This window comes from Schistocerca nitens, chromosome 2, assembly GCF_023898315.1.
Source record: "Schistocerca nitens isolate TAMUIC-IGC-003100 chromosome 2, iqSchNite1.1, whole genome shotgun sequence".
Lineage (NCBI taxonomy): Eukaryota > Metazoa > Arthropoda > Insecta > Orthoptera > Acrididae > Schistocerca > Schistocerca nitens.
Genome location: NC_064615.1, coordinates 1,066,736,067 through 1,066,761,743, shown reverse-complemented (window position 1 = coordinate 1,066,761,743; position 25,677 = coordinate 1,066,736,067). Strand labels below are relative to the sequence as shown.

The following is a 25,677-nucleotide window of genomic DNA, read 5'->3' as shown; positions in this document are numbered from 1 at the left end:
TTTATAAGGTCTGTTACACTCAAATATGGGTTTAAGCTGACTCGCAGATCATCGTACAAATCCCTTATAATACCACTAAAGTCTCAACTACAAATCACAGCTACCACAAGTAAACTTCAACGCAAGTACATTCCTCCGACATATTACTGTAATGCGCCCCTTAAAACGCTCACTATCGTCAAGACAATTACGAATAAATTCATTTCGTGTGTTATAATTAAAAATTAATAATTTTCTGATTTTTTTCTTGTACTCTACTTGTACTGTAAAACATCGCTTCTTTCCAAATTTCATGAGTCTTCACTGGAAAGCAGCGTACAAGTTTTGATCGGTGAGTTTCCGAGTACCAAAATATGTGGTGTAAACGTCCGTATCTTTTGATTGCATTGACTTAGAAGCTTACAATTTTTGCGCTGCCGAGGGACCATAGACTTTAATATGTGACAAATTTGAACTCGATACGTCTAACTCGTACCTGAGGAAAAAGGGTTCTTGACAGACAGACAGACGGACAACAAAACGACCCTACAGGTGTTCCGTTTTTACAGATTGAGGGACAGAACCCTAAAAATTATGTAACTTGATTAAAAATTAACGATTTTCGGATTTTTTTCATTTAGTTGTTTTGTGAAATCTCGTTTCTTGCCTAATTTCGAGAGTATATGTCAACGGAAAGTACCCTATAGTTATAGGTGCGTGAGTTTTCGAGTGTCAAAATAAAATATGTGATATAAATGGCCCACTCTTTTGAATGCATTGACTTTTGAAGCTTAAAATTTTTACGCCGCCAAGGGACAGTAGATCTTAATATATGACATAAATCTCCACTTGATGGGCATATATTCGTTCCGGAGAAAAAGAGGTCTTAAACAGCTGGACAGGGAGACAAGCAGAGAGACAAGCGGAGAACAAAATGATCCTATAAGGGTCTGTTTTTACTGACTTACGTATATAAAGCAAAAAAAGCAGAGTAGGCAAAGTAGCAACCACACTTAGCAGTGAGACGATTGGAAATGGTATTCGGTAGCTGTATATTCACACGTGGATATGTGGAGAGGAACACAAGTTTGTGCCTGGCGGGCTGAAATGCGCATGCCCATGGAGTGATCACGTGGTCCTACACGAAAAGAAACAAGACAGCGAGACTCACACAGCGGCATGTGCTTCGGTCGCGTGGGTTTTGTTTTGGACAAGTGCCGAGAGATCGCTTGTCGCGAGACTGGAGCGGCGTTTTCACGTGTCCACCCATCCCCAGGCGAAATACTGTGGATGTCTGTAGCGACGCGGAAATGAAATGTACGGATCACATTAGTAATCTGCTTACACATAGAACACTGCTGTTTTTGTATACTCGGCTGAGCATTGTTATTTGTGATACAACCGCTCGCACAGTAGTATTTCACCGCTTTCTTTGGTTACTAACTGCAAGTTTAATCCATGTCAAGCATACGACAATATCCATTTACTACTTTGTGAACTAATTAGTTGTGGCATGAGTTGCCTGGTATGTAACCGTTTCTGTTGGAAAACTTAACAACTACAAAATAGGTCTGTTACCTCATGATAACACAATATCATAAACATTGACGTTAATGGTTTCTGGTGACTCTACCCACCCTATTATCGGAATATCGGCATTTCTATTGGCTACTTATTTTTTGGCACCAAACTACATAGAGTTAACGGCCCAGTGTGTTACAACCCAGACGCTAACGTTATTTTAAAGGCGTTAATGTGCTTCAGTCTTTGCTATAATAACCAGCATGATCAGGAAATAACTAACTTGCAGAACAATATGTTCTTAAATTTGGTCATTCAATTTTGCTTGATGTGCCAATTTATGTACATATACATATAAATAGTAATAATAATGAAGGGTACATATATAAAGAGATTAATAGAAATCAATTATTTTCAATTAATATCCAAATTTTGGATTTTTATAGTTTCTCTCCTTTGAGTCCATTTTAACGTGAACTTGTTTCTGCTGTCCTTGATTATATTCATCTCCTTCCGCCATCTGTATTTATATGTTAACCGTGTGTGTAACAGTTCTTAATCGGGCTTTTTCTTTCGAATGCAGGCCGCTTGTAGACCTGACATCGAGATGATGCGCGGAAGAAAAGAAAACTTGCGTCGTTTTGCACAAAAAATAATTAATATTCAAACAACACAAATGGCTACCACACACATCTTACAAAAATACGACTTCTCCACTCGAAAAGTACAGACAGAGTCTCTCTATTAATTGACAAAAAATGAAAGGAGTTTTTTTTATCACTTGTTATCCGCCTTCCGGCGTAGCAAAATATATCTTTATCTGCGCTTTACAGCGGCCGCGGTAATTTTTATCATTGGTTTTAAATTTTTGTCATAGCTTGTTGGGGCTTCTCCTTACGTTCCAACACATTGATCACGTTAACTAGTGCCTAAATTTAGTATTGATCTTACGTTACAATCTGCCTTTGACGAGACATTGAGATTAATATTCCTTTGTTCTTATTGATGTACTAATAAAAACCGAGCGAGGTGGCGCAGTGGTTAGCACACTGGACTCGCATTCGGGAGGACGACGGTTCAATCCCGTCTCCAGCCATCCTGATTTAGGTTTTCCGTGATTTCCCTAAATCGTTTCAGGCAAATGCCGGGATGGTTCCTTTGAAAGGGCACGGCCGATTTCCTTCCCCATCCTTCCCTAACCCGAGCTTGCGCTCCGTCTCTAATGACCTCGTTGTCGACGGGACGTTAAACAACACTAACCTAACCTAACTAATAAAACGAAACACCCAGTAGCCTTTTGCAGGCCTTTTGAAGCTAGTATCTCTAACCTAATTCTCTGGAGCATTTGCGGATCACATAAATAAGCGCAAGATTTCTTCTGGTTCTCGTATCCATTTAGCTTGCTATAACGTACATAACACACACACACACACACACACACACACACACACACACACACAGGGACTGTTTTTGAAAGATAGACTTCTTAAAACGTTAGTTTAACGCTTTTCTGAGTATTTTAAAAGTGTTAATATAACAACCGTTTTAAATCGCTTCAACCGCAGCAAAACTATCGTACCACATCTCAAAATCTGCGGTTTTGATTTTTTCCGTCAAAGGTTCCGGTACGGAGAGCCTGTGCGTAGTGTGAGAAATCAAGCACTATATGTATATACTTGGAAAAAGTAAGTAATATTTAGATAATACTAAAAATATTCTCCACTCTAAAACCTTTATTTGTGGATACGGAACATAACCGACTGTGGGTTTTCAAATAAACTTACACGATCAAAGTATCATGTCTCCTCGTCCATAACAACTAATGCGATTCTTAATATTATTCGTGGCGACACCCATACTATATTCAAATTTATCAAATTGATGTTCGCACAAGTACGTACTTTTGAAAAGCATAGTTTTGGCACACGCACTTCGAGCGTCGGAGCGTCGCGCTGTTTCATTCACTTCCCCACTTCGCCTCTCTCTGATTCTCCCTTCCTCCTCCTCCCCCCCTTTCCCCTCCCACGCGTCTCTCTCACTCTCTCTCTCTCATCAGCTTGGAATGCAAGGTCACTAAAACCGCGGAACCTCAAGAAAGTTTAATGTGTTAAATTGAACGAAAGCAGACCTTGTTTCGAGGCATAGCCCGCAGCATACAACAGAATATAGCGCTACCCGACTTAAGTGTCATGTGACAAGTGCACGTGCTTTCCGAATTACCGCTTTTGCGAAGTATATAGTGGAGTGGGAGGGGGCATGAGCTAAAACTTCAGAGCGTATTCTATCGGAACTGAGGTATACGAACCGTTTGGCATTTACGATTTAAATAAACGTTGTTATTCTAAGTAATTATCGTCCTTATTTCAAAAGAAGTTGATTGGTCTTTATTCCGTACAATCACTAACTCAGAATTAAAGTACTGCTCATTATGCCCGTCAGCTTTCACCAAAGCATGTAAAGTTGTTTTCAGCTGTATAGTATTTACTGCATACAGTAAGCTTTTACATACGTATAGCATAAGACAGATTTCGCTACAGTGTACTTAACGCCAGTGTCTCATATCACACAGTTTTTTTTCATTTTTTCTGCTTCCGTTCAGGTTTTTATAAGGGGCAGTCAAATGAAAACGAGACAAATGGAAAAAATTAAGTAACCTGTTTATCATTTCAATAGTAGTCGCAATTACAGGTTAATATATTTATCCCACTGTGAGCCAAAGACGATCAATGCTTTCATGGCAAAAAAGTCTGCAGTTGCATACGCAACTATGAATCATCTACATCTACATCCATACTCTGCAAACCCCCTGACGGTGTGTGGCGGAGGGTATTTTTAGTACCTCTATTGATTCTCCCTTCTATTCCAGTCTCGTAGTGTTCGTGGAAAGACAGATTGTCGGTATGCCTCTGTGTGGGCTCTAATCTCACTGATTTTATCCCGATGGTCTCTTCGCGAGATATACGTAGGAGGGAGCAATATACTGCTGGACTCCTTGGTGAAGGTATGTTCTCGAAACTTCAACAAAAGCCCGTACCGAGCTACTGAGCGTCTCTCCTGCAGAGTCTTCCACTGTAGTTTATCTATCATCACCGTAACGCTTTCGCGATTACTAAATGATCCTGGATCTTCTCTATCTCTTCTATCAGCACTATCTTGCACAGATCCCACACCGGTGAGCAGTATTCAAGCAGTGGGCGAACAAGTGTACTGTAACCTACTTCGTTTTCGGATTGCATTTCCTTAGGATTCTTCCAGTGAATCTCAGTCTGGCATCTGCTTTACCGACGATCAACTTTATATGATCATTCCATTTTAAATCTCTCCTAATGTGTATTCCCAGATAATTTATGGAATTAACTGCTTCTAGTTGCTGACCTGCTATATTGTAACAAAATGATAAAGGATCTTTCTGTGTATTCGCAGCACATTACACTTGTCTACATTGAGATTCAATTGCCATTCCCTGCACCACGCGTCAATTCGCTTCAGATCCTCTTGCATTTCAGAACAATTTTCCATTGTTACAACCTCTCGATATACCACAGCATCATCCGCAAAAAGCCTCAGTGAACTTCCGATGTCATCCATAAGGTCATTTATGTATAATGTGAATAGCAACGGTCCTACGACACTCCCCTGCGGCACACCTGAAATCACTCTTACTTCGGAAGAATTGAGAATGACATCTGCACATCTGTTGGACGTCCCTTCTTGAAAACGGGGATGACCTGTGCCCTCTTCCAATCCTTTGGAACGCTACGCTCTTCTAGAGACCTACGGTACACCGCTGCAAGAAGGGGGGCAAGTTCCTTCGCGTACTCTGTGTAAAATAGAACTGGTATCCCATCAGGTCCAGCGGCTTTTCCTCTTTTGAGCGATTTTAATTGTTTTTCTATCCCTCTGTCATCTGTTTCGATATCTACCATTTTGTCATCCGTGCGACAATCTAGAGAAGAAACTACAGGGCAGTCTTCCTCTGTGAAACAGCTTTTGAAAAAGACATTTAGTATTTCGGCCTTTAGTCTGTCATCCTCTGTTTCAGTACCATTTTGGTCACAGAGTGTCTGGACATTTTGTTTTGATCCACCTACCGCTTTGACATAAGACCAAAATTTCTTATGATTTTCTGCCAAGTCAGCGCATAGAACTTTACTTTCGAATTAATTGAACGCCTCTCGCATAGCCCTCCTCACACTACATTTCGCTTCGCGTAATTTTTGTTTTTTTGCAAGACTTTGGCTATGTTCATGTTTGCTGTGAAGTTCCCTTTGCTTCCGCAGCAGTTTTCTAACCCTGTTGTACCACGGTGGCTCTTTTCCATCTCTTAGGATCTTGTACGCAGGCGTGCATTTCTTCGTCTAAATCAAATCGACGGTCACGAATGTCTTTCTTCAGGCCTCAAAAAATATGGAAATCGCATGGGGAGAGACCAGGACTGTGTGGAGGATGTGTAACGGCTTCCCAGCGAAACTTCGGACCACCTACACATCCTCCGTACTGTCCCTATTTCTCCCCACGCAATTTCCATATTTTTGGAGCTCTGAAGAAAGACATAGGACATTCGTGACCGTCGCTTTGATTCCGACGAAGGGTTACACGCCTGCATACAATCATGGCCCCGTAGGCAACCGCTAATATTTTTCCATAAAGGCATTGACGTCTTGGCTCAGTGAGATACGGGTATTAACAGTTGTGGCAATTACTTTGAAACTAATAAACAGGTTACTTACTTTTTTGTACCTGTTTCGTTTCCATGGAAATTTACTGTGTAATATATCTACATACACTGTTAACAGCTAGTGTGCAAGATATCTATAAGCGTATACCGAACCTCCAGTAGAGCACACAGCAGTAAATGCGTTTGTTCGTGGACATGCCCACAGTCCCACCAGCCGGCATTTCACGATATTGGTCTTGCATATGGTTTCGGGGATCTCCATACGGCGTATGGCTGATTGGATGCTATTCCTGTCTCTTCCTCAGCAATCATATGACCGATGCAGTTCTCAGTGCCACCTGGCAATTCGAGCAGGTTCAGATGACTCTACAGTGACATTGCTCCCCACTAGCGGGGGCGGTTCGAGAACAATTTCCCACATAAACGACGCACAGTGGAGCACTTGGAAATCTTGGCCAAAATTATGTTTCACAGTTTTAATCGTTTAAATCGCTCACATTAATTTTTAAGCTAATTATAACAGCAAATAACCCTAAATTACTTCATTTCCAACCTCTTAGAGGCCCCTAGGAAGACTCGGTGCGCATTTGTTAGTATGTATGGCTGCCTGCCTGCCTTTGTCTGCGCCGCTACAGTCCACAATTACTGTTCTTCTAGCGTCATAATATCAACTTGTACTTATGAGATACCTTTAATGTACTGTGCAGCTTTAGGTGTCGATACAACACGAATATACCAATTAGAGTAGCACAATGCCACATCATATTCATGAATATTTTATGTTGTTGATTCGCCATAATTCCTCGGAGCAATTAAAAAAAACTCTCAAACTTAATAATATTATCTATAAGGGTATCTTATTAAGGTTTTGCGTAAACACGTATTGAGCATAATACATTAGTGCGTGTATGGGCTTCTGGCAAAGTTGTTTCTAGATCAGTTCCTGATCTTGTTTAGAAATAAGGTCGTGACATTTTAGAAGAGAGCGTATGAAGATTGCTTTTAGGTATCTGTGTAACAGCTGAGAGCAGTTTTGTAAAACTCACATGCATTTACAATTTTGCGTATGGCTCTTGGTTTGTAGATTAATAAGTATGAACAGGATATTATGAACTAATTTTCCATAAAAAATTTAAAAGTACAAAATTGTTTTACTAGTTACTGTTTCAAATGCAGAAAGGAACTATTTGTTGTTTCTTTGTAAAAGTTTAAAAGAATTTAAAAAACTATAGAAATGGATAAAACTCTTTTTCAATTGTGGAAGTCAGTAAACGTTTTAATACATTTAGATTTCATGTCAGTAGCTTCAGTCTGATTATTCACAACTCAGATTTTCGCACTCATCTTCAAACTCACCTTCCTGACCACTTTCTTCTTGGATTTTTCAGGAGAACCAATATCTGATGTCTCTGGTAGTAGTAGTTCCAATGTATCACTGTTATAAGGCATATTCATTTTCACTTTTCTTTTCCTTGACTTGCTGATATAAGGGTGGCTGCTAAGAAGCCTGCACTAGACATCTCTGTTGCAAATCTCTTTCTGGAGAAGTTTCTGCGATAAAGTCTAAAATGTTTGTTTCTGGCCTCAGCTGCTTTCTTCTGCCAATTTACCAACTGATACAATAGCTTCTTTAATTACTGCCGCCCCATGTATCAAAACTTTATGCATTATTGGAATCGTGTGATGCCAACTGTAAAGTTCCACTACAGTCTTGTTGTTTCATAAGCATATGCTTGAAACTTTTCCACCACAATATGATGTCCACTGCTTCCAATATGACTTTCAACCTTTCAATCAATCTTATATCAACTCCAGTTATTTCTGAAGCAGTTTCAAGAAAAAAGCGTCTAGCTGTGTTTCTATCATTTTTATTTCCATGCCCCAGCTTTGGAACATCAAAAAGTAGTCCAGTTTCTTCCCTGAACATTCTTTGAATTTTTTTCTTTGTGTCAACTACAATTCGTTTCTCTTCTTCACCCATTACCTGTCAACTCCGAAATGGGATTTTGTATGATAGGCATAGTACTCAACGAATCGAATACGTGTGGGCAGAACTGACTGACCAAATACATATGAAAAGTAATGTGTGCGCTAGTAATGAGTGGATGGGCAAAATATCTATTAGGAACATTACGCATATAGATTGTGGACAGTTGGGAATGTGGGTCTCACGGGAGGCGTGCAAGTCCCTGCAGTCGCTGTCTTCATCTCAGATGGATAGAGCGTCTGCCATGTAAATAGGAGATCCCGTGTTCGGGTCCTGCTCGGGGCACACATTTTCAGCCTTCCCCATCGAGGTATATCAACAACACATGTCAGCAGCTGGGGTTTCAATTAATTATCATTTACGTTTTTATCCTTTTGTGTCCCATAACTAAAATGAACGGCCCATGACACGAAACCCGAAATCATATTACCGAAAATAAAACTTATAATTGTCATTCCACAGCATGAAAAGAATAGAAACAAGATGGCACAACACAGACGTGATAATAACAATAAGAAAACTGCAACACCGAAGTTCACACTCACAAATCACAGATAAAACATTCACAACAAAATTGTCGGTCCGTGACAGCTGCAACAGCGCAGACAACATTCATGTAATGGCGTCTGACAATGAAACGTTTCGGCTTGCGTCTGCCAGATGGCAGCACTGAGGACTGTAAATATGAACACTTCGATTTTGTACACGAGCAGTTTTATTCCCTTATCTTAGTGGTTTTATAATTTCTTTCACCTTGATTGTTTTATGATTCTGTGGAATACTTCATTTGCTATATCTTTACTTAAATAATTGACAATTAGCAATTAGAAAGTTTACTAAATGTATATTATAGATGTTTTGAAGGCCAAACTTAGCCATTAAAGTTACATATTTAGTTCTAAGGGCGTTTCCGCCTCCCCCAAACGTATTTTTGAGAGGGCTCGGGCCCGATGACGCACCAGGAGTCGGCGCCTGTGTTCAAGCTAATAATGTAATGGATAAACGCGCCACCTGCCAGAAAAAGCACATCTGCAACTGAAGCTAGGACATTCCAGAAACATTTCAGGCCTCTGAAAATTTGGCTTTTAGCTCACCAGTTAGTCAGCTAACAAAAAATATAGGTGTTAGAATTGTTGCGAAAATTTCAATTTTTCGCATTTTGGCCAGGATTTTGGGGTCTAATACTCCAGTGTGCGATGTATCGTTTGGCTGCCCAGCCGCTTCCCGCCCCCTCCCCCTCCCTCGCCGCCTCCCACTCATTCATACATTAGTTGCTGTTCCTTTGGCTCGTGGTAAGACATTTTAAAAATGCAAGTGTATTGTTTTCGCTGCTGATTATCTTACGGGTTGTGAACAACTTTTGCTCTCTGTGGCTTGAGCTTTAAACCGGCTCTGCCGATTAGGAAACTTTCGTGGACCTTATAGACGTCTGATTTAACGAGCAATTAGCTCGTGACCGAATATAATAACTATGCTCTTTAAGAGAGCCAACAGCTCCTTTTCAAATAATAACGAATTTTACTGTTGTATGGAGCGACAACCTTATAAAACTATCTAAAAGATATAACTGCCATTTGTGTGTACAATATGTTTTACTTCGCAATCACGATTTCGGCCTTAGGGCATTATCTTGTGTTACAAGTATTGTATTTGACTTGAGTAGAATGATGTCTTGGGTCCCACTCAAGTCTAATGATTTATCATAGTTGCCACTTGCTAGTGGCCTGAGGCCGAAATCTACATTGTGAAATAAAACCTGTTGTTCAGTCATATGACGGTTACATCTTTCAGAAATAATGAATTTATGAGCCACTACCTCGTCTTGCAAAATGATAATGTCTTTAAAAAAACGACTTAATTTCTTTGTTTCTTAGTCTCTTTATTAATGATCGTATTACACGTTTTGAAAACTCTGAACCAAACTACACGACTTTCTTGTAGTTCCGAAATCTATCGAAACTATACAAACATCTAACTAGAGTCATTAAATATTTATGTGCTCAGCAGTAATATAGACTTCCACACCGAAAACAGTTACTTCTTCTTAGTACACTTCAGTTTGCTCCATGTAAGCTCTCAACATAAACTATCCTAAAACAAATTACTTGCAAAATGAAAAGCGCTTTCCTTGTTCTGTTACAGTATTGTACAAATCTGAGTAATTATTCGAGGCGTATTCCAAAACTAAGATCCGATGACCAATATTTAAATAATGTTAGGCCTGAATAAAGTTTCACGTTTTCAGCGCTGTCTACCGACTGTTTGGGAAATTACTGCAGTGTTGGTTTGATTCAGTACTCACAATCACAGAACACCAATATACTTGAAGTGCAAAGACCAGGTTATTATACGGAAACACAGAACGACACCAGCGCTACTTGTGGCCTGGCTGTGAACTTCAATACGAAAAAATATGGCGCGAAAATCTCTTATGTTTATTTCTAAATACGCGAATTAGATGACAATATTTTTCATTTAATCTTTGAATGTGGGCCGCATAGTGCAGTAATAAAGGTTTTTGAGGTCTTGCAAAGTAATATATAAAAGAAATCTCAATCAAAAACAAACATTAACTACTCGTAGCTGCAGTTTACATTGTGAAAATTTTCGTAAATTACGACGTCACCTTTTGACTGTGAATTTTTTTTGTAAAACTCAATATTGCGATTTTGGCCGTGTGGCCATTATCATGTGGAAATAAACGAACTTTAGCACATGTCAGACTAAAAAATCATCTGACATTGCATGCATATATAAATGATTTTTACGTTTCCACATATCCTAAAGCACATTATGTCCACTCGCATGATCGAAAGTGGAAGAGTAGGTTACACAAATAAATAACTACACAGCTAAAGGATAACCAAGAGGTCATTTACAAAAAAAATCTGTGCTACAAACCAAGGATGTACTGTAAAGTCTAAAAATCCGATTTATTATTTTTCTGTTGATTGTTATTTGTGGATATTCAGTCATCCGAAATTGAACTTCTGCACAGTTCAAATAAATTTATGAAACACACAAAATACTACTTTACATCAACTGAAAAACAAATTGGGAGCAGAGCAGGTAGACACACCATGAATGTCGCCAAAATGTTTTTGCCAATGAGACATACAAAGAAAATGAACTGCATCACATAACTTTTTTTTTCTTTTTTCCCCAACTTGGCTGTTATTTTGGCAACACCCATCATGTTTAAATAATGAAAGAAGACGCTGGTACAACATTTGTTTTTAACATTTTTATTTATTTACTTCCTCTTTGAAAACTTTGTTTGGTACACTACTGAAAATTAACACAAATTCCCCTTGACAGCACTTAATTCATTATACTTTTGGAGTCCAATCATCACTTCTAGAAAGTGTTAAATTAGGTTCCTGCTGAATTACCAGATTTTGTCATAACAAATCAAAGGCATGATTTTGATACAAGAACATGTAATTATCTGCTTTTAACACAACATTTGTATATGTATAGGGAGCTTACTCTCATTGTATACATAATAAACACTGAAATACAAAGTCTTTTAACATGATTTTAACTTCTTTTTAAGTTGTTGCATACACAATTTCCTCTTGTTCGTAAATTTCTTTTCTTTCACACACTTGTAGATTATAAATGGAATACTTGTCTTCAGAAGTCTCTCTTCAGTGTCATGTTTATTACAAATTGTTGTATGAGACAGAACAAATGTTTTTTTTTAAATTATCATGTAGTCTTGTTGTGTGACCATGACTATTTAGATACTCATACAGCTGATCATGGAGTGCCCTTAGGAAAATCATGACTCTTTCACTTGCGTATTTCAAATGAGAATGCTCCTCACTATTCTCTTTAAATGAGGTAAACAAATGATTTTCAGTCACAACAGAGGAGTAGAGACTGGTATTACATGTTTCACAATCATCTGGTACATCGATGGCTTTTAGTACATAGCCTGCTACATAGGCTAAGGATTGTTGATCTTCTACAGACTCGATGATACCATCTGAGTAAGAATAAATTTGCTCAGGTGTATCAGTGTCATTCATCTCACATTCACTGAAATGTTCACTCCTACCACTAGCTGCCAAAAAGTGACACAAACTGCTCAAGGGAGTGTAATCATCATTTTCACAGTTACTTACACTCATGGCTTTGAAAGGCAAAGTCATATGATTTTCAGCACAAGTCTTCAGAGCTTGTTGTTGTTGTAGTCTTCAGTCCTGAGACTGGTTTGATGCAGCTCTCCATGCTACTCTATCCTGTGCAAGCTTCTTCATCTCCCAGTACCTACTGCAACCTACATCCTTCTGAATCTGTTTAGTGTATTCATCTCTTGGTCTCCCTCTACGATTTTTACCCTCCACGCTGCCCTCCAATGCTAAATTTGTGATGCCTTGATGCCTCAAAACATGTCCTACCAACCGATCCCTTCTTCTCCACGCTCCGATCCGTAGAACGCCAGTTTTCTTTCTCCTGATAACGACGTCCTCTTGAGTAGTCCCCGCCCGGAGATCCGAATGGGGGACTATTTTACCTCCGGAATATTTTACCCAAGAGGACGCCATCATCATTTAATCATACAGTAGAGCTGCATGTCCTCGGGAAAAATTACGGCTGTAGTTTCCCCTTGCTTTCAGCCGTTCGCAGTACCAGCACAGCAAGGCCGTTTTGGTTAATGTTACAAGGCCAGATCAGTCAGTCATCCAGACTGTTGCCCCTGCAACTAGTGAAAAGGCTGCTGCCCCTCTTCAGGAACCACATGTTTGTCTGGCCTCTCAACAGATACCCCTCCGTTGTGGTTGCACCTACGGTACGGCCATCTGTATCGCTGAGGCACGCAAGCCTCCCCACCAACGGCAAGGTCCATGGTTCATGGGGGGAGGTTGTACAAACTGAAAACATGTTGGGTTTGTATGAGCAATACCATGTTGTCTTATACAACAAAAGAAATTTTCCAAAGCATCTTGATTGAACGCCTTTAAATTTAAGTACTTAAAGCCAACCACTTTCAAGGTCTTCCACAAGAAAATAATAGACTGTAATGTAATCTGCCAACCTTTTATGAAGCTAAACATATTAGTCTTGTTTCTTCCCGTTTTTAAATCTATTATTTGCCAGCTACCTATTTCCCTCAACATGCTATACCAAATTTCTAAATGTGGCGAATTTTCTGATGAAGCACACCTAAATTGTTTTCCATCTCTGGGATATTGCTCATTACTGTTGAGTGAATCAAAGAGATTATCTACCTTTTCCACAAACTCAGCTGTGTGTATAGCTTCAGATGGTAATGTGTGAGTAGAAACATATGTTTCAATTGCAGCTGCAACCGTATGGCTCATTTGTGCAGCAGCAACTTTTACCTTAATTTTGACATGGGAATCAGAAAAGTTAAAGTGTTGTGCTTTTAATTTGGGTAGAGTTTTGAACCGTTTTTTTTATCCAAACAGAACACTGTACTGATGTACTCAAACTTTGCTGCTTTGTGAGGTTCAAATTGAATTTTATTATCTATCAAAGCGTTTCTAGTGTTTTTGAGCAGATGTGGTACATCATAAATGGTAACAATTGGTTGATTATTGACGACAAAATGAAAAATACTGGGCTTCAACAAATTTGCTTCACACAGTTGCTTAAGGGCCTTTTGGTTTGTTGCATTCTGGTCACATACAGTACAAACCACTTTGAACCCAATATTCTGTAGTTCACTTATGATGTGAACAATGAGTGATTTCAAATGGGTGTAGTGGAAAATGGTTGCGGTAAAATAATATGCTAGAACTTGTTTCCAAGTTCTGTGAATGCCTTTCAGCATAAAAACCAATGCTTGACTAGCAGCTACAGGTGAACGTCCTGAATGACCCAAGTCCTGATACCCATAGATTAGCTGTTTATGTGCATCATAGTACATACCATCATCCAGAGACATTTCATCACAAAGTAGAGCACAATACTTGTCATTTTCAGGCATATTACTTACTTCCCTTGCTAAAAAGTTTAATAAAGCTGTATTAAGTCCTGTATCGAATGGTATGTGGGAAATCACTCCCTTGAGAAGCCTGACAGATGGAAGGGAGAAGTATGTGGCCAAATATCTGTACAACCGGGGACTACGCTTATAAATAGATAAAGCAAATGCCTTATCTGCTGTGCTGTGGACTGCATATTGGCATTTCTTAACTGACTATTACTAAAAGTTTTAGTCACATCATTCAACTCTTCTTCAATTAACTGAAATCTCCTGTCATCATACAACTCTTTTAGAATTTTCAATTTATTCCTCTCATTCTGTAGCTGTTTTTACAATTTACACACTCTGGAAACTGTAATTCTATGCAGTTTATACATTTTGTGTTTTCTTGGAGTTAAATCACGTTTAGAAACGCCAGATCCCATTACACCTGGACTACTTTCAACATCATAAACAGGTGAGGATAAAAATCTGTACTCACCATCATCTGTGCTCTGTAAAGGGGGACTGCTTCGTTGTATTGCTGTAGATTTTGCATTGTGACCTGTCTCGTGCACACTTATATTTATTTGCACTCGATGTGGTGAAACTGCCACCACCACCACCAGTGTAACACAGATGGGTGGGGGGAGGGTGATACAACACCAATTCCATGTGCTTTGGTATAACACCCGGGTTTAGCCTGTGTCTAGTAAAGTTCACAAAATCTGCTTCATAAAAATGATCCTCACACACATAATAATAACTACAGTTGACACCTTCATCTATATTACAGATCAATTTCCACTTCTTTAAAGTCTCACTTTTTGATGCAGCTGGAAATTTATAGAAATGTTTATTCTAGTGTTTGGAATTTGTTTTTACATAATAACTACTCCTGCATCCGGGAAACTTGCATGAGTATTTCACTTTTAATCTCAAACTGGATTCTTTTCTTCTTGTACCGAGCGAGGTGGCGCAGTGGTTAGCACACTGGACTCGCATTCAGGAGGACGACGGTTCAATCCCGTCTCCGGCCATCCTGATTTAGGCTTTCCGTGATTTCCCTAAATCGCTTCAGGCAAATGCCGGGATGGTTCCTTTGAAAGGGCACGGCCAATTTCCTTCCCCATCCTTCCCTAACCCGAGCTTGCGCTCCGTCTCTAATGACCTCGTTGTCGACGGGACGTTAAAAACTAATATCCTCCTCCTTTTCTTCTTGTATGATCCATCCTCATGTGTCTGAAATGTTATTCAAACCAAAAATTAGGAACGAGAAAAAAGATGAGGTATGGTTTACATTGATTAATGTTAAAGAAAACTCAATGTCAAATTAATTTCCCTATCAAAAATCGTATTAGCTTATGTCTAAATGCAGCTATCCTGTAGTGAAGTATTGATAACTGTTATCATGGCTTGTAATCTGATGTGTTATTGCTACAAAATAGTGAAAAAACGAAACAAATTCTCATTTCTACTATGGATATGCACATCACTCTATATATAACTGTGTGAGCGTAGTTGCACTATATTCTATATTCAACACTACTTCGTTAAACAGTGCTATCAGGCAGTAGAAACACTGCTTATTGTACCATTTCAGTATATTTCAGCATCTAGATACCATGGTAGATACCAAATTCAACTGTACATTATCAGTAACAGTTACAGCTGTAAATCTGTATTACATTGTGTTGAGCATTAAAGTGCGAGAAGATTTCTACTGCATTGGATATTGCCACAATAATACGTGTAAATGTCCAACTGCTTGAAGGACCTGCTTTGTGTGACTTCCAAACAAATGTCTTATTATGTGAGAACACAACCTTAGTCGATACAACAGCAACAAACACTTTTTACCTGGATAGAGTGTTATGTACTGTACAGAATATTTACTGTCGAAAACGGGAAATAGAACAGACTTGAGGCATTACGAATCAATTGTAACACGTCCAATATTTGGTGTGTAGTAAATGGCACAATAAATGGTACTTATTATGCCACTAAGAGTACTTCGTGGCAAAAAGGAAAATGAATCAAAGCCAGAATTATATTCCATTACAGGATTCGGAAAGTTGAATACCAACTATGTCAAAATCTGCTAGCATGGGATTCTCTACGAAATACAAGGAAATATGAACAGAAATAAGAATTATACTTACCCTTTAAGTAAACTGAGCAATGGAAATTGTATTTCTTTGCAGGAACAAATATACAAGAGTCCACAGAACGTAATGTGATTGATACAACCTCGTGTTCTATATGAAACAAAAGTAAAAAAGTAAATACTGAATCATCACACCATCAAATATTACGAATGCATCCAAAAATTAAGCAGAATAATAGCAACATACTTACACTGCAATTTAAACGAAAAATCACGATCACGTTGCTACGATACCAACACTACGTCATCCAATAGGAACACGAGACTATAAATTGCTAAACTTGCAGCGCTCCAAGTGGCCTGGGACCAAACCAACGTCGTGTTACCGGAAATCCCTATATGAGTTTCACCCCCCGGCTCACAATCAGGTGGGTCCCAAAGATGCTCACTAAGCGACACGAAGTGCAAAGACTGCATAGTGTACAAATTGGAGATGATTCTTTTCCCAATTGTCATGGGCGACGAGACGTATCCTACACCAATGCTGAATCGAAACGAGTCAGTGACAGCTAACGTATACTGTGAAATGGTAACCAAATTGAAACGTGCGATCCAAAATCGGCACTGCAGAAAACTATCGTCTGGCATAATCATCCTTTACGACAACGGCACGCCGTCGGACTGCTGCTAAAACCAAGGAGAAGATTCAAAATTTCCGTTGGGAACTTTTTGATCACCCTCCGCACAGTCCCGACCTTGCACCAAACGACTATTTCCTCCTCTTACACTTGAAAAAGTGGCGTTACCACCTGGTTCAATTCGCAGGGAGCAGACTTCTATACAGAAGGGTTTAAGAAGCTGGTGCAGCGTTACAGAAAGCGTGGGTGCAGCGTTACAGAAAGTGTGTAGATCTTAACTGCGATTATGTGCAAAAGTGAAGCAGATACATAATAAAATATTACTGTCAATAATATTTCGCGTGAACCCATATTTTTTAATGACGAAACGGACCTGTTTTGGAGTACACCATTCTTTATTTTCTGTTTATTCTGAGGTCAACCCCGCCTTCTTTGTAGAAGGGAGTACTGAATATCCTTTTATTTCTGATGGCTCTCCACTTTTTTTTCAGATCTTCCACAAGATAACGAATGCTTCTCCTATCTTCCCACACATTGACATTCTAGAACAGTACAATCACTAACAAGTATTACAATACTACAAATCCAAGAAGGCCTACTGACATGGGCGTACCCAGCGAGGGGCAGGGAGGGGCAGCTGCCCCCTCCCCCCCCCAGAAGATATTCGCAGTTTTTTACTAGTTTACTGTTTTATTTAATAAGAAATGCTGCATGTTTTCTCGGATTGTACAAGTGCATTCTTGTATTTAAAATGTTTATTAAAAGCAGTTTTTCACTGGTATACTGTTTTATTTAATAAGAAGTGCTGTATGTTGTCTTGAGTCCTTGTTTCCTGAGACTAGTATGACCTGCCCCCCCCCCCCCCCCCCCTTCTAGTTCGGATCCTGGGTACGCCCCTGCCCACTGATACTGTACAGTTCCTCATTTCATATGCAAGACAGTGCTATTCGTAATTAATACCATGACATAATTTTTTTTTCAATCGTCGAATTGTGTGGCATACTCCACAGAAGACACACCATGTGTGCTACTTGTCGGTTACCAACTTAATAGTATTCAAGGCGTATAATTTGCCTTATGTTTGGATGCAGTGTTATTGACAGCTCAGTGTGCAGTCCAGTGTTCCCATATACACAGTTTTATATTGGAGAAATTTCAAGATAGTCTCCTCTCCAGTTGAAAGTACTCTTTCCAATTCACACACACACACACACACACACACACACACACACACACACACACACACACAATCTTGGAATTTGGTTTGTGAAAACTGGCATTATACACTGACCACTCTTCTAACCCTTTAACTACAGCGAAGGCAGCATGATGCTGTTTTCATGATACAGAGTTGTCTGTAGGACACATCTGTCATAAAAGAAAATAATGTGTCAGTGAAATGACGCATGGCACCAGACCTCACTTGACGAAATGCTCCCCAAACCATGTCGTCACAATTATGGCCTTTTGATATGGACAATTCTCCTGCTGGTAGATGCCATTGCCATCAAGGAAGACATCAACCATGAAGGGATGCAGGTGGTCCGCAATAATGTTCACAGAATTCACAACTGTCATGGTGACTTCGATTACTACTCCAGGCCCCATACAAACCCTGGAGAACGCCCATCATAGCATAATACTGCACCCACCAGCCTGTGTCTGTTGCGCAGCGCATGTCCATCTGGACATGACCATCGACCTAGTGTAAAAAGAAACACGATTTGTCTGTGCAGCTGATATGTTTGCATTGATTGGTGGTCTGATGATCTTGTGCCCACTGCAGCCGTAACTGGTAATGTCGTTGGTGAACATGGCGACAAGTAGTGGTCACGTGCATGTTCAGCACTGTGGACTGAGCGGTATGATTGGAAACTCTTGTAGCTGCACCAGCATTATACTCTCTCATCAGATCTGCCACAGATCGTCGTCACCTGCGCTGCATTACAAAGCAGGCAAACCTCCGACAACATTCTGAGATGAAGTGTGGGCGTGGGCAACTAACACCTTGTCAGCCCCTCGTGATTTTCCTGTCCTTGAAAGCAATTTCCGCAGATGGTCGTGATAGTAGCGTGTGAAAACTGACAGATCCGCTGTTTCCGAAGTACTCTTTCCAAGTGCCAGGCCAAACAATTTGTCCTTTGTCAAACCCTCTCATGTCAATGGATTTCTCCATTTCCGTTCTGTATCATTGCTAGAATGATTCCCCATTCGTCTGCACTCTGCTTATATACTTTTTTTACTGCATCACGTGCCCACAATGCCACCACGTGCATTCAATCTCGCAATGGGCAATTGTATGATATTCGAGGGAAGATCAGAAAGTAGCGAACAATAATTTTACTACCAAAAAGTTTAATAGGTAACAAAACGAAAAAAATCACAAATGAACTTGCATATTTGACCTACTTTTCTAGATATTCACTAACATTCTTATCACATTTCTCCCGTTATGATACCAGTTTCATACAAGTCCATCTGGTTCGAGTAAAGCCATCTGCAGAATGCTGATTACACTTGCATATCTGTCGCAAAGCACTGGCTGACCAGAAATTTCGTAATGGGACCAAACAGATGAAAGGCAGATTGTGCAAGGTCCAGACTGTATGGTGGATGCTGGAGCACCACCCATCCAAATTTGGCGGTTTTCTCACGAACAGGAGCAGCAACATAGGGGCGAGTTTTGTCTTGAAGAGTTTGACACCGTCAACATTAATGTTGTGGCATTTGTTGTGAGGGGCACGATGTAACTTAACCAAAGTCTTAACGTATGCTGCACCATTCAAAGTGGTCATGTGTTCAGAAAAGTTTCCACTCCATAGAGGCCTGCCTGGTTTCAGGCATGTAGTGGTATGCCTGCAACTCATCACCAGTGACGATTCCTTTCAGAAGATGATGGCTTTTTGCCATGTAATGTGTTAATAATCCAAGCCTGTCGTCATTCACTGGCCCTTGCGGTTGTCTGTCAGGTTCTTAGGCGCCCAGTCAGCACTAAGTTTGCGAAATTTCAACGTGTCATGAACAGTGTCGTACAATACACCATAGGAAATGTGGAATTGCTGTGGTAAGGTTCACAGTTCCACATGCAGTCGTTCAGCATTGCTGTCCCAATGGCTCCGACATTCTGTCGAGTTGCAACTGTTACTGGTTGCCTGGAGCATGGCAAAACATTAAGGTTCACACGGCCCCCTTAAAAGAATTCACACCTGGAGACGTTGCTATGGTCTACGCAGTCGTCATCATACGAGCCCCACATGTCCCTGTGAATTTCACTCTGTTTATGCCGTTCGGACCCAAGTATAGAACTATACTTCACAGTTCTTCACAAGTTGACAACAACAACATGCGTGCCATGTTTGTTTAGTACTTGAGGCTTCTCTCGCTAGAGCTGCAAATGAAAGCAAAATACCCTCTCTAGCACAAACTTCAAACTATATTCTCGTGAAATTTCAACAGTTGCAATACCAGAGGAGAAAAATATCATTGTGTGTTGCTTTCCGATCCTCCCTCTTATCATCATCATCATGCAAGTGTTTATGGCTGGTGGTGCTTCTCACTTCCCATTTGCAACTTCCTCTAGTCATACCAGTCTCCTTCTCGCAGTCCTCTGTCAGCCACAGCATCCTGGACCTCTCGGATTCAGTTCCTCTTAGGTCAGTAACACTTTCTTTTTTCCACCAGGATCCACTGCTACACTTTATTTGGCGTTGGCTGTTGTCCATCCTTTTTAAACGTCCACACTATTTTAGGTGTCTCATCTCTATCGTGTCTATTATTGATTTTTTGATGCCTATGGCCTATAGCCTCCGCAGCTCGTGGTCTTGCGGTAGCATTCTCGCTTACCGTGCACGGGGTCCTGGGTTTGATTCTCGGTGGGGTCAGGGATTTTTTCCTGCTTCGAGATGACTGGGTGTTGTGTAGTCTTGATCATCATTCATCCACATTACGGTCGGATGAAGGCAATGGCAAACCACCTCCACTAGGACCTTGCCTAGTACAGCAGTGCGAGTCTCCTGCATCGTCCCCTAAACTCCTCGGAGTATGGGACATCATCATCATCAGCCTCTATTATTGTCCAGCTTGGAGATGCCACAACTTAGGCTGACCAGATTTCGAAGAGAAAAAACCACGACACTTGTGTTTAGACTTTATATGTAACTTCATTTCTACACTTGCGCTTACCTTTATTGTCAGTTATCGTGATATTTTGAAATCGATAATAGGCCTGTGATGATGCAGCAGCTGAAAAATCTTTAGAAAGATTGTATCTTCATTAATGATAATAAAATTTTACTGTCATTCAGCTCGTTACAGCAATAAACAAAGTCAAGAGCATACGTTTCTCAATGTACTTTAGTTTGCATGAAATGGGTAAAACTAGAAACCACACGTTACAAAGCAGTACTTTGACCTTAAAAAAAATTCATCAACAGTGGAAAAAGGATTGTTCACCAGTAGCTTATACAATTTGGCTTTAAAAACATTTGCAGTCAATTTTTTAAAATCCTTGCTTAGTCTGTTAAACATCCTTAGTCCAAAGACTAGGTGGGAGTTCTGTGATTTATGTAATCTATGGTGTAGCATGTCTACACATGTTCTATTTCTAATATTACAGTTATGAATATCACTTCTCAATACAAATTTTGAAACATTATTTCTAATGTACATTATAAATGAATAGGTTTGCTGCTGTCAGACATTGCCATTTAATGAACAGAAGTTTACAGTGTTCTCATTTACCACAACAAGTAATTATTCTTAATAGACTACTTTCTTCTGCAAAAGTAGAATGTCATCTATGTGACAACTACTAACCTGCAGTAAAATTCCATATGATGTAATGCTTTGGAAGAAAGCAAAATATGCTGGTCTTGCATAGCTATCTGGAACATGTCTTCTTAAATTCTAATTAGATAAATAACTCTTTAAAGTCTACCTGATATATTTTTTATGTGTGGTTCCCAGGTCAATTTGTTGTCAACAGTAGCACCTAAAAATTTAATGGTTTCTAATTCATGGTGGTTAGGGATCTCCTTCAGGCTAAAGTAAAGTTCCTGGGTTTTACTTTCATATAGCAAAAAACAATTCACTCTGAACCATAGTGAAGATCATGCAAGGGTATTTTCGGTCAATGTTTTCAGTGTGGCTAGATCTGAGCTTTTATTCATGAAAGTTGTTTCATCGGCATACAATACTGTGTGCAAATTTATGAATAAAGGCATATCATTTATCATTAACAGAAATAATAAAGGTCCAAGCACTGACCCTTGTTGCACTCCAGACTTAACATTCACCAAATTTGATTTCTCTCTACTAATGCACACAACTTGTTGGCAGTTCTCTAGGAAAGATTTAACATATTTACACTGTTGCCATGAAAATCGTAACAGAGTAGCTTATTCAACGAAGTATTATGCTCTACACAATAAAAAGCTCTGCTCATGTTACAAAATGTAGCCTGGGCATAGCCCCTAGGCTCAAACACATCCTGGGCAAATTTTACTAAGGAATCCAATGCATTACTTGTGAATTTACCTTTCCTAAATCCAAATTGCTTATCACTGATTACATCTGATTTGCCCAAGTAAACACTAACTTCGGAATGATGGATACTGACCTATACTAGTGGAACAGTTCTTTTCACCTTTTTTATATATGGGCACAACTCTAGAAATTTTTAGTTTATCAGGGAACTTATTTTCAACAAGACGTTTATTTACACAATAAGTTAAAGGATAAATTATACAGCCAATAACATCTTTCAACAAATTACATGACAAATCATAGTAATCAACACTAGCTGAAGGCTTGAAATTTTTCCCTATTTTCAGGATAGTATTTTGACACACTTCTGAGAAAGTGCTCAAGAAAGGCTTTTATAAGATGCTGCCCGTTATATCAAATGAAGTTTCAGGACGTTTGTTTATTGAACTACTAATTTCTTCAGCGGACTGGATAGAAAATTTATTAAATTCTTCTGGGGTTATGGCAATATCATCTTTTTGTGTAGTGTGGGCAATAGAATTAACTACACTCAAGGCTTTTTTGCATTTGTTTTTGGACTTTTCAATGTTTACTGCGTTATGTAGTTTCTTTGCTTCACTGACTGCGTGCCTATCCTTATGCGTAGCTCTAGCATACAATTCGTTATACATTTCCGATTTACCATTTTTGTACAGGCCAGAATATAGCATAACAATATTTTTCAGTTGCCCAAACTGTGGAGTGTACCATTCATTGTTTTTCCTTTTTTGTAATTACTGCTAATATTTACTGTACATTTTTCAGAGGGATGTTATTTTCGAATATATTTAAAATTATTTACCATTTTTGTACAGGCCAGAATATAGCATAACAATATTTTTCAGTTGCCCAAACTGTGGAGTGTACCATTCATTGTTTTTCCTTTTTTGTAATTACTGCTAATATTTACTGTACATTTTTCAGAGGGATGTTATTTTCGAATATATTTAAAATGATTTTCGACTATTTAAATATATTCGAAAATAACATCCCTCTGAAAAATGTACAGTAAATATTTATATTATATATATGTATATATTATGAACGATGGACCTTGCCGTTGGTGGGGAGGCTTGCGTGCCTCAGCGATACTGATAGCCATACCGTCAGTGCAACCACAACGGAGGGGTATCTGTTGAGAGGCCAGACAAACATGTGGTTCCTGAAGAGGGGCAACAGCCTTTTCAGTAGTTGCAGGGGCAACAGTCTGGATGATTGACTGATCTGGCCTTGTAACACTAACCAAAACGGCCTTGCTGTGCTGGTACTGAGAACGGGTGAAAGCAAGGGGAAACTACAGCCGTAATTTTTCCCGAGGGCATGCAGCTTTACTGTATGGTTAAATGATGATGGCGTCCTCTTGGGTAAAATATTCCGGAGGTAAAATATACCCCATTCGGATCTCCGGTCAGGGACTACTCAAGAGGACGTTGTTATCAGGAGAAAGAAAACTGGCGTTCTACGGATCGGAGCGTGGAATGTCAGATCCCTTAATCTGGCAGGTAGGTTAGAAAATTTAAAGAGGGAAATGGATAGGTTAAAGTTAGATATAGTGGGAATTAGTGAAGTTCAGTGGCAGGGTGAACAAGACTTCTGGTCGGGTGAATACAGGGTTATAAATACAGAATCAAATAGGGGTAATGCAGGAGTAGGTTTAATAATGAATAGGAAAATAGGAATGTGGGTAAGCTACTACAAACAGCATAGTGAACGCATTATTGTGGCCAAGATAGATACGAAGCCCATGCCTACCACAGTAGTACAAGTTTATATGCCAACTAGCTCCGCAGATGATGAAGAGATTGATGAAATGTATGATGAGATAAAAGAAATTATTCAGATAGTGAAGGGAGACGAAAATATAATAGTCGTGAGTGACTGGAATTCGACAGTAGTAAAAGGAAGAGAAGGAAACGTAGTAGGTAGATATGGAATGGGTCTAAGGAACGAAAGAGGAAGCCGACTGGTAGAATTTTGCACAGAGCATAACTTAATCATAGCCAACACTTGGTTCAAGAATCATAAAAGAAGGTTGTATACATGGAAGAAGCCTGGAGATACTGGAAGGTCTCAGATAGATTATATAATGGTAAGACAGAGATTCAGGAACCAGGTTTTAAATTGTAAGACATTTCCAGGGGCAGATATGTACTCTGACCACAATCTATTCGTTATGAACTGTAGATTAAAACTGAAGAAACTGCAAAAAGGTGGGATTTTGAGGAGATGGGACCTGGATAAACTGAAAGAACCAGAGGTTGTAAAGAGCTTCAGGGAGAGCATTAGGGAACGATTGACAAGAATGGGGGGAAAGAAATACAGTAGAAGAAGAGTGGGTAGCTTTGAGAGATGAAATGGTGAAGGTAGCAGAGGATCAAGTAGGTAAAAAGACGAGGGCTAATAGAAATCCTTGAGTAACAGAAGAGATATTGAATTTAATTGATGAAAGGAGAAAATATAAAAATGCAGTAAATGAAGCAGGCAAAAAGGAATTCAAACGTCTCAAAATGAGATCGACAGGAAGTGCAAAATGGCTAAGCAGGGATGGCTAGAGGACAAATGTAAGGATGTAGAGGCGCATATCACTAGGGGCAAGATAGATACTGCCTACAGGAAAATTAAAGAGACCTTTGGAGAAAAGAGAACCACTTGCATGAATATCAAGAGCTCAGATGCAAGCCCAGTTCTAAGGAAAGAAGGGAAAGCAGAAAGGTGGAAGGAGTATATAGAGGGTCTATACAAGGGCGATGTTCTTGAGGACAATATTATAGAAATGGAAGAGAATGTAGACGAAGATGAAATAGGAGATATGATACTGCATGAAGAGTTTGATAGAGCACTGAAAGACATAAGTCGAAACAAGGCCCCGGGAGTAGACAACATTCCATTAGAACTACTGACAGCCTTGGGAGAGCCAGACCTAACAAAACTCTACCATCTAGTGAGCAAGATGTATGAGACAGGCGAAATACCCTCAGACTTCAAGAAGAATATAATAATCCCAATCCCAAAGAATGCAGGTGTTGACAGATGTGTAAATTACCGAAATATCAGTTTAATAAGTCACAGTTGCAAAATACTGACACGAATTCTTTACAGACGAATGGAAAAACTGGTAGAAGCTGACCTTGGGGATGATCAGTTTGGATTCCGTAGAAATGTTGGAACACGTGAGGCAATACTGACCCTACGACTTATCTTAAAAGCTAGATTAAGGAAAGGCAAACCTACGTTTCTAGCATTTGTAGACTTGGAGAAAGCTTTTGACAATGTTGACTGGAATACTCTCTTTCAAATTCTGAAGGT

At 39.5% G+C, this 25,677-nt stretch overlaps 1 protein-coding gene across 3 annotated transcripts in view; it reads left to right on the top strand.

Annotated features, from left to right (window-relative positions):
• The window catches only part of LOC126237448 (sialin-like), a 191,648-nt gene that overhangs the window by 115,411 nt on the left and 50,560 nt on the right, over positions 1–25,677 (top strand). Inside the window, exon 1 of one of the 3 annotated variants that reach the window (XM_049947579.1) lies at positions 1,221–1,296. The exons of the other annotated variants lie outside the window; for them this stretch is intronic. Coding sequence (XP_049803536.1) covers positions 1,290–1,296 — 7 coding nt within the window. The 5' untranslated portion in view covers positions 1,221–1,289. Of the gene's footprint in view, positions 1–1,220; positions 1,297–25,677 lie in introns of those variants that run through there. 3 annotated transcript variants of the gene reach the window in all.